The sequence below is a fragment of the Hyaena hyaena genome, unplaced genomic scaffold (genome assembly GCF_003009895.1).
Source record: "Hyaena hyaena isolate Hyena2069 unplaced genomic scaffold, ASM300989v1 scaffold_220, whole genome shotgun sequence".
Lineage (NCBI taxonomy): Eukaryota > Metazoa > Chordata > Mammalia > Carnivora > Hyaenidae > Hyaena > Hyaena hyaena.
Genome location: NW_024080852.1, coordinates 1,582,406 through 1,592,535, shown reverse-complemented (window position 1 = coordinate 1,592,535; position 10,130 = coordinate 1,582,406). Strand labels below are relative to the sequence as shown.

Sequence of the window (10,130 nt, the reverse complement as noted above, 5' to 3'; positions counted from 1 at the left end):
ATGTAAATGTATGATTCTGGCTTATTTTGATCAGCATGAGACGAAACATGTCTGTAGGTTGTGGGATTTATCCTCATGTGCTTGTTTCTGTGTTCAGGATTTCTGTCACAGTAAAATTGTAGAGAGCTCCAATAAAAAGGCCAAGTAAGATTAAGACTCAATGGACTGTTTAAAAAGGTGATGCATAAAAACTTTCAGAGAAGATAAAGCTTATGAGTTTCCCCCCTTTTCTGTAGAGTATTATTGTTGTAATGAATGGGGCAATATGGATAAGTAGGCTTACCGATAAGCCTCACTGTGTTTCAGATTGGTTTTTTAAGGCTGATTCAACGTTTTGTCCATTGATGCACTCTTTGAATTGGCAATGAATACTGGGAAGAAATATTGTTCTGAAATAAAATTCTGGAAAGAAATGAGATTCTGAGGAATCCTTCTATACTGTCCATATACCTCTTGAGTCTGTTCAAATCAGTACTTTGCTCTTCCTAATGTACGGGCAGAGGAAGAAGGTAATTTATTGAAGCAGCCAGCCAAGAGATCTGGAAAATGTTTTTAGTTTTAAATGTTTACACACAAGCGTAGGAATGTAAATTTGGTAATGAATGTTGGGAGAAGAGGCATGTGAAACCTTTCACCCATTTGCGAAGCTTCGAATATTTCCATCGTTACAAAATTTAATCAAGTATTTTAGAGTTGCAATGGAAACGACATGCAATTAAAATTAATTTTAAAATGTGAGCAGCGGCAACTGAAGACATCTCCAGAGAACCACAAGAAATAGTCCGGTCTGGGTGGCACACGCATGGTAAAAATTCTGTTAGTGCTTGTTAGATTTTGTCTCTGGGTCAAGTTTCTCATTTTTCTTGATGAACAGTTGCTCATAGTTCTCCAAGGCCTTATCAGTTCTAGTAGAGCAGGAAAATGGGAGGATGTAGTAAAAGGCCAGTAGGGCACTCTGTGTTGAGAAGGCACACGTTGTGATGAGGGATGGTACTCTTCCTCTTAGGCCTCTTGCAGAGCTGTAGGGAGCTAAACATGGAAGGGGCTCCCATCTGGGTGGTCTACTGGTCAGAGTTTAAATTATGACAGATGAGTTGGAGATGCCTCACTTCCATGATTCCCAAATGTGTTTACAAATTTTACCAAAAATCACTGCCTGAGAATTTACCATTAGAAATGGATTTAGCTTGACTTAAGTCCTTGACTTTGCTGACATTCTTTTAAGATAGGGAGAGGAAAGGGCAGCTTAGAGAATGGACCATTTTATTGGAAGGCAGACCTTGGTGTAGGGAGTTACAGATTTGACCTGAAACTATTTGGCTTATAAATGAAAGGTTAGAAGTGAGAATTGGGAGGGGAGGCAGGAATAAGTAAAAGCCAAATTTTATCTGCCCCATGGAGATAAAGGCCAATCCTGGCTTTAACACTGGCAAGCACTCAATTGTTCACTGTTCATCTTCTTGCTCAGATGTCATATACTTTCAGCCAAAGATGTCACCAGGTAGTAGGAGATTGAAACAGTAAGAAAAAGAACTGTGATTGAATTTAAGGAGATAGAAGTGGAACGGGATTGAAAAATAACACTTAACTTGTTACCATTTACATGACGTTTATAACAGAAAAAATAACCGTTTCCATGGAATCAATGAATAGATTTTATTTTTAAAAAGATCATAATGGTTGGCTAAAATTTAACTTTTAAATTAGGTGTATTGTGTCACATAAAAGGTGTTGTGTGAGAAATTCGTTCACCTGCTCCATGTTTTTATTTCTTTCTCATGGAGAGAACATTTTAGGCCTCATATTTGTGCAACTAATAATTACTGGATAATGGGAGGAGGCACTTGGAGCTAGTTTTTGCTGAGGTATAAAAAGGTGATATTTTAACTGGGAAAATTTGATGTTGCTGTCTATACTCCATCTTGACTTTTTCTTCAGTGTCAGGGTCATTCATATGGCAGTTCACAAAAAGATTAGCTACTTTATATTTTAAACTTTCCATTTCATATTTTTAAGATTAAAATATGTCATCCAAAGGAGATGCTACCCATAAAAATAACAGATTTCAGGCATTAGTAACAGTACTATAAAGAGATTTTTTCATAGAGTATTTCTATGGCATCTTTCATACGAAGTCACATAGCGTGCTCTATTTTTTATGGCCACAGTAATTACCCTACATCCACCATAATTCATAAAACACAGGCATGAATTTCTTCCTTCATGGTGCTCCTGTCCAAGGAGATAAACCAAGGGGTCTGTCATTCCTTAGTACTATATTCTGAGCAGACAGCATGGATTATTTATTTGTGAGCAGACCATGATAGCTCAAAACATAGAATGGTTTGAGATTTGTTGAGAAAATATATAAAAAAGGATTCTGTTGTTTATTGACAGAATATTATCAATATTCTGGAAAAAAGGTAAAGTCTCTAGAAGTAGGACAGATTCTCAGAAGAGAACACAAAACACACCACGCAGGAGGAAGGACTAAATAGATGTGGCTCTTAACTGTGGTTGTTGTTCAGTACTGTTTTTGGACATCAGCTGCCTGTCTAACCTCGTACTAAAAGGTTTTTGTTGGCTTGTTTATACAGACAAATGGAACAAATATTCTCACATTTCCCCTTTGTTTTTTGACTTCAGTGAAAAACACGCATTTAGGAATAGCTATAGTTCCTATAAATTAGTTAGATCTGAGAAGACCAAGCTCTGGCTTCTTGATTGGAGTAGTAAGATCCGAAATCCCTCATCTGGCACTGAGTTCATTTCCCATCCTAGGCCATGATAGAAACCCAGCTGTATTTAAGTGGAGCTGATCCCAAAGTAATAAGGTGATGGTATTAACTGCAGGTTGTGTTAATTTAGCACCTGATGAGCACATGTTTCCTCCTGCACTTGCCTTCCCAAAGGCTGTTCTATTTTCTTTTTCTACTGTGAGTCCCTAAAAGGACTATATGAGTGTGGACAAAAGGTGTATTTGGGTATTAATGATTTTGAAATAAGGCAATGGTCTTTGGGAATGAATAGTAGCCTTTGGTGGATTAAAATAACCAGCTAAAGTATCACTGAAAGCTAATTCAGTATTATTTAAAAAAATTTAAATGTGTATTTATTTTTGAGAGAGAGAGAGCGAGCGAGAAGGGGAGGGGCAGAGAGAGAGGGAGACACAGAATCTGAAACAGTTCCAGGCTCTGAGCGGTCAGCACAGAGCCTGATGTGGGACTCGAACCCACAGACCGTGAGATCATGACCTGAGCTGAAGTTAGATGCTCAATCGACTGAGACACTCAGGTGCCCCGATTTCAGTATTATTTTAATCAGCTTATTTTAATAAAATACTTTGTTGTAAAACACACGGTATGATAATAACTGCTAGAGATAATGAAATAAAAGTTAGAAATAGAACAGGACCAGATTGAGGATTATGTGGCAATTCTCCCATCTAGGAAAAACTTAGATCTGTGGACATGTAGACATCACGATCTGTTTGTGGAGGGAAGTGATGGGGAAACACTTGTATCTCCTAATCAATTTGGTTGTAGCGGGTAGGAGGTGGAGTCAGGGAAACTTACAAGGACGCCCTGCACTCCATGAGGTGGGTGAGGAGGGCAAGTGTAAGTGTGAACGACACTATGGGAAAATGGAGGATATGTAATAAAGGAAATGAAGAAAGAATTTCTTTTATGGAGTGGGGAGGATGAGGGAAAAGTCCAGAAAGATGATTTTGGAGAGTGGGAAAATTTTTGTTGCACTGATAGAAATGAGGGAGTCAGGAAGGATCCTGTGTAAGGGGAGATGAGTGGAGGCCTTGGTGAGCCATTTATAAGACATTTATCATGCTGTTGGGGAAAGCATCTGGGCCTTCTGGAGGGGAGTCCAGGGGGTAAATGTAGAATTGAGGCTGAACTGCACACAGCTGATCACAGTTATTTTAGCTAGAAATTACAAACCCTTCAGGGGAAAAATACAGAGAAGAGTGAGTTGGTGAGCACAGAACTGATGATATTCTCAGGGCAGTGGGGTGGGAAAGTTTGGAGAAACCCCCTCCAAGAATGCAGATGAGAGATAACAGATCGGAGCCAATCAGGACAGCAGCACACGATAGAGTCAAGAGTTTGAAGGGACAAAATAGGTGATGTTAAAAGTGAAAATCAAATGAAAGCTCATGTATTTGATAATTAGAAAGCTACCAGTGACCTTTAAGAGTACAATTTCTATGGCTCAGTAAAGGTGAAAAACACATTTTGACGGCTTAAAGGATGAATGTTATGAGGAAATAATTCCAGCAAATGGACATCAGTCATTTGAGAACTCTGGATGAGAAAGAGGAAATAATTAGAATGATAAATAGCAAAGGTTTCTCTCCCCATATTGAGAAGTTGCATATTTTTTTTAACAAGGGAAAAGTGGTCAATGAAGAGCAAGAGAAACCCCTGTCTGGCAAAGAGAGGGAAGAGATGAAGGAATAAGATCCTTATTGAAAGAGATAGATGAAAGAGATACAGAGTATAAAATCAAGGCTAGATCCATCATTATCACCAAATAATGGATACCTACCCGAATTCAGTCATTAGTATTAGCTTCCTTTCAGCTGGCCAGTATTATCCACACTGTGCCATTGAAGAACTATGACCCTCAGGGGTGTCTGCGTGGCTTATTTCAGGTCCCAGGAAGCAAAAGGGAACGGATTCAGAGCAGAAACAGTTAGTCTTGAAACTTGCACCTGTGGTGAGATGCGATACTGTCCTTCATTTGCCACTAGACAAGGGCTGTAGTAGAGAGATGTGCAGGGTGGGTGAGAGGCACAGAGCGAGTCATGGGCTGACTTGTTCTCTGGTTCGCTTGTAATTGCAATGGGGGACAGTGATGCGATGACAATCCGTCTGTGTCTTTGTCATCCACATGAGCTCTAAGTGTAGGGAAACATACTATTTACTTTGACATCCCAGCATCTAGCAGCAATGGCACTTTACAGATGTTTGCCAAATGAATGGAAAAAGAAATGTCTACTTTCCCTTGGAGATTTGTTCAAACTCAACACAGCTAAGAGATTTCTTTTTCTTGAGATTTTAGAATTAAATTTGAATGTCATCTTTGAGGCAAGTAGATGTTGTTGATGATGGATGTAAGTAGATGATGGAAGGAAAGTAAGGTGAGGGGCGGTGGTGGAAAGATCATGATCGAGCTGAAGAGGAACAGTTGAAAGGGAGATCGGGTTTAGAGGAAGATGTCAGCAGAGTTTATAAAAATGGATGTGGCTGAACCATGAAAGAGATGGGCATTTGGAGAACTACTTGCTTTCGTTTCATCCTTTATCAGGTAAGAGAGCAGAGGCATAGACAGTCTTGCCCTCCTGCTCACAGACCCGGGCAAGACCCCTATGGATTCTGTTTCTGCCCTCACGTCCTCTAACTGCCTTTATTCTTTACTTCCTCTTATTATGTATGCTGCAAGGAAAGGAAAGTTCGGGAATGGGCAGACATGGAATAATAATGAGCATGAATCGATCCTATAAGAAATTAAAAATTGTTTAATGTTTAAAGTTGATATTGTAACATATAATTCTACTTAAAGAGCCCTTCTGGGATGAAAGGAAACACAAAAGAAACTCCGTTGTGGCATACACCTATGTATATTTGTGCATCTACTCTACTCTGCCTTGGTCAATGATGAACATTTGCTCCCCTTTCTCTCTTATAAATTGAAAGCCAAATACCCATACTCTCATTTCCTCTATTTTGAGCCAATATGCAAAGGATAGATTCTTAAGAACATCAAGTTAAAAAGAGAAAAACAAAAAGAACAAGATATGATCACAATTCCCTTTCCTTTCTCATCCCACTGAAGACTGAAGAGATCAAGGCTATAAAAAAGACAAAGGGTCCCCAAGTCCTCAGTATGACCAATCATCCCAAAGCCCTCAGTTCAAAATAGAATGCCTCCAATTTCATTCATATCTGAGTTTGTGGAGGTTATCACAGGAAAATCCTGTTTGCTATTCTCTCTACTCCAAGGTAGAGGTCATGTTACTACTCATATTCAGACTACTATGGAACTAATATTACCAGCACAGTCCATAAATCTCTCTCTCCAAAGTTACCTACATTTCAGCTTGAAAGTACTTGAGAGTTGTATAATATTACCCTTTTTTGTATACAAAATTTGTCACTAAACCATAGTAACAAAGCTGTAATCAGATTGCAAACCTAGCTTCTCTGCTTCTAGATCTTTCTACTGTCCCTGCTTCTTCCCAAAGAGTGAGTTCCTGCCTCTTTATCATGATGAAGCTAGTTGATATATTTAAGGTAGTTTTTGTAACTTTTCATTATTTTATTTTTTAATTTTTAACAGTCTATTGTCAAGTTGGTTTCCATATAACACCCAGTGCTCATCCCCCCCAAGTGCCCTCCTCCATGCCCATCACCCCCCCCAACCCCCATCAACCCTCAGTTTGTTCTCAGCATTCAAGAGTCTCTCATGGTTTGCCTCCCTCCCTCTTCCCAACTATTTTTCCCCTTCTTCTCCCTCATGGTCCTCTGTTAAGTTCCTCCTAATCCACCTATATGTGCAAGTATATGGTATCTGTCCTTTTCTGCCTGGCTTATTTCGCTCAGCATAACACCCTCAAGTTCCATCCACATTGCTACAAATGACCAGATTTCATTCTTTCTCATTGCCATGTAGTATTCCATGGTATAGATAAACCACATCTTCTTGATCCATTCGTCAGTTGACAGACACTTAGGGTCTTTCCATGTTTTGGCTATTGTTGAAAGTGCTGCTATGAACATTGGGGTCCATGTGCCCCTATGCATCAGCATTCCTGTATCCCTTAGGTAAATTCCTAGCAGTGCTATTGCTGGGTCATAGGGGAATTCTATTGTTAATTTTTTGAGGAACCTCCACACTGTTTTCCAGAGGGCACAAAGAAATGGAAAAACATTCCATGCTCATGGATTGGAAGAATAAATGTTGTTAAAATGTCATTACTACCCAAAGCAATCTATGCATTCAATGCAATCCCAATTAAAATTGCACCATCATTCTTCTCAAAACTAGAACAAACTATCCTAAAATTTGTATGGAACCACAAAAGACCCTGAATAGCCAAAGTAATATTGAAGAAGAAAACCAAAATGGGAGGCATCACCATCCCAGACTTTAGCCTCTATTACAAAGCTGTAATCATCAAGTTTTTGTAACTTTTCAGATTTTTTTTCATTGTTTGCCATTTTGCCCACTACTATCACCTACCAAGCTACCCTGACTCTCAATCTGAGGTAAGTTGGTAAAGCTGTGAGCTCCTAAAATTGCACTGCATTATCTTGAGGATTTAACTGGGTATTTCTGAGACCACCTCACATCTTTTTATAAAGGTGCTGGACTGTCTCTGGTACAGAATAGATTTATGTTGGAGTAAAGCCTGTCATCTTGGCCCACAAATGGTCTGAAACATCTAGATAAGGCTGACCAATTGTATATAATATTAACTCATAAAAAGTTATCTTTATACTTCTTGGATTCATTTCTGTTGTTTCTGACTCTCTCTGCAGATTAATAATCTTCACAATTTTAAATGGGAACAGGTAACCAGACATGGGTGAGAGAGTTTATTCTCCTTGGCCTGTCCAGTGACTGGGACACACAGGTCTTCTTCTTTGTCCTCTTCATGACCATATACATGGTGACAGTGCTGGGGAACTTCCTCATTGTTCTTCTGATCAGACTGGACAGCCGACTCCACACCCCCATGTACTTCTTTCTCACCAACCTCTCCCTTGTTGACGTCTCTTATGCCACAAGCATTGTTCCTCAGATGCTGGCGCATTTTCTTACAGAACATAAAGCAATCCCTTTTGTGAGCTGTGCAGCCCAGTTATTTTTCTCCCTAGGCTTGGGTGGGATAGAGTTTGCTCTACTGGCAGTGATGGCCTACGACCGCTATGTGGCTGTGTGTGACCCCCTGCGATACTCGGTCATCATGCACGGAGGGCTCTGTATGAGGTTGGCCATCACATCCTGGGCCAGTGGTTCAATCAACTCTCTCATGCAGACCATCATCACCTTTCAGCTGCCCATGTGCACAAACAAGTATATTGATCACATATCCTGTGAACTCCTAGCTGTGGTCAGACTGGCCTGTGTGGACACCTCCTCCAATGAGATCGCGATCATGGTTTCTAGCATCGTCTTGCTGATGACACCCTTCTTCCTGGTTCTCTTGTCCTACATCCAGATCATCTCCACCATCTTGAAGATCCAGTCCACAGAGGGCAGAAAGAAAGCCTTCCACACCTGTGCATCTCACCTCACAGTGGTTGTCCTGTGCTATGGCATGGCCATTTTCACTTACATCCAGCCCCGCTCCAACCCCTCTGTCCTTCAGGAGAAGCTGATCTCTCTTTTCTATGCCGTTTTGACACCCATGTTGAATCCCATGATTTATAGCGTAAGGAATAAGGAGGTGAAGGGGGCCTGGCAGAAACTACTAGGGCAATTTTCTGGATTAACGTCGAAGCTGGCAACTTGATGAATCCTGTGCATCATCTAGAGAAAGGAGTTTTGCCTGTGTTTCCTCCCACTTAATTCAGATACGGCAGGCATCACCTGCATTGCCCTGGCAACCAGGAAGGAGATTCTGATACATGCCCTGGTGATGCTGGGTAGGCAGTTGAGTGGCTAGGTTTGGGTGTGGGCTGAGGGTGTATTTTTATGTCACAGCAGCATGTACAGTGGAGTTAAGCACTACAGTAACAGAACTTCCCACACTTCCTCGGTCTCCATTCATGTGGCCTGAGGGTAATAAGAAGAAACATTTACTGTTTTGATTCGTCATATTGTTTGTAATCATGGACATAATCGTGGATCTTACCTTGGTCTACTGGTTCTTATTTATCCAAATTTTGTGCAAGGCAATTGTGTTTACACTGGGAACTAAAACATTTTCATACTTTAGACTCAATAATAATGTGTGATGTATAAAGCCACATCCAGTAACTGTGTGAATTGCTGTTCTGAGAAGAGAGTGCTAGCAAGGCTGTTAGGATGACTTTGTGCTGGACCCTCTTCCTGTGCACACAGCAGCCTGTCTGCCTGCTGGAGGCACTCAGTGGAGGAGCATCAGCTGAAGGTCTTGTTTTACAGTGATAGGTATGTAACGAAAGGTGTTTGTACAAGACTAGTACCAGCCAAGGAAAAGCCATGTTTGGAGTACTGCTTGATAGCATATGAGCAGTTTGAGAGGAATTTTACTGCATATGTAAGGGGTACCATTTAAATGTTAAAACTGTCCACTTTCTGAAAAATTCATAGCTTCTTTAGACTTTAGCAACAAACACATAAAAATGAATTAATATATAAAATAGAAAAGATGTAGTTAATCTTAGAAAGGACAGATTCCTGAGCCAAAGCCACCGAATGATAAAGACAATTTCTTTAAAAAAAAATTTTTTTTTTTTTATTTCTAGGAGAGAGAAACAGCGTGAGCAGGGGAGGGTCAGAGAGAGAGGGAGGCACAGACTCTGAAACAGGCTCCAGGCTCTGAGCTGGCAGTCAGCACACAGCCCGACGCGGGGCTCGAACCCACGAACCGCGAGATCATGACCTAAGCGAAAGTTGGACGCTTAACCGACTAAGCAACCCAGGCGCCCCGATAAAGACAATTTCAATATGTATTTTGGGAATCAGACTAGTTGAGCCGGCTGTGCAGTGTGTCCCCCTCATCTCTGTATTGTACACCTTCTTCCTTCCCGCCTCTCACAAGCATCCGGGTCCTGGGTGACCTTTGTAAACTAGTGAGGTGGAATATCTGAACTGGACCCTTCTCTGAGAAAACACCTTAGTAAGAAACCGAAGGGGGAAGAAATATTGTACAGTGGGGAAGGAAGGGGAATGAAGAGAAAGAATGGATAGTAACTCATTTCTCACTCCCTTAAAGAAGACTCTAAGTCCTTTGTTCCTGTGTCTTCTCTAAGTCTTTGGATTCGCACGTCTCCCGTTTGTGAACACATTATCACACAATCTCAGTGCCCAAGAAGAGTTGAAGTTTCATATAATCGAAAGCTTATTTGACATCCCTGAATCTACCTAAAAGAATCAATCCTAAATTTTTCAAAATTGGCGTGTGT

At 40.6% G+C, this 10,130-nt stretch overlaps 1 protein-coding gene across 1 annotated transcript; it reads left to right on the top strand.

Annotated features, from left to right (window-relative positions):
* Positions 1 to 7,579: 7,579 nt before the first annotated feature.
* On the top strand, positions 7,580 to 8,533 carry LOC120239001 (olfactory receptor-like protein OLF3). The gene has a single exon (XM_039243080.1). The coding sequence runs from the start codon at positions 7,580 to 7,582 to the stop codon at positions 8,531 to 8,533; it is 954 nt and encodes a 317-aa protein (XP_039099011.1).
* The last annotated feature ends 1,597 nt before the right edge of the window (positions 8,534 to 10,130 follow it).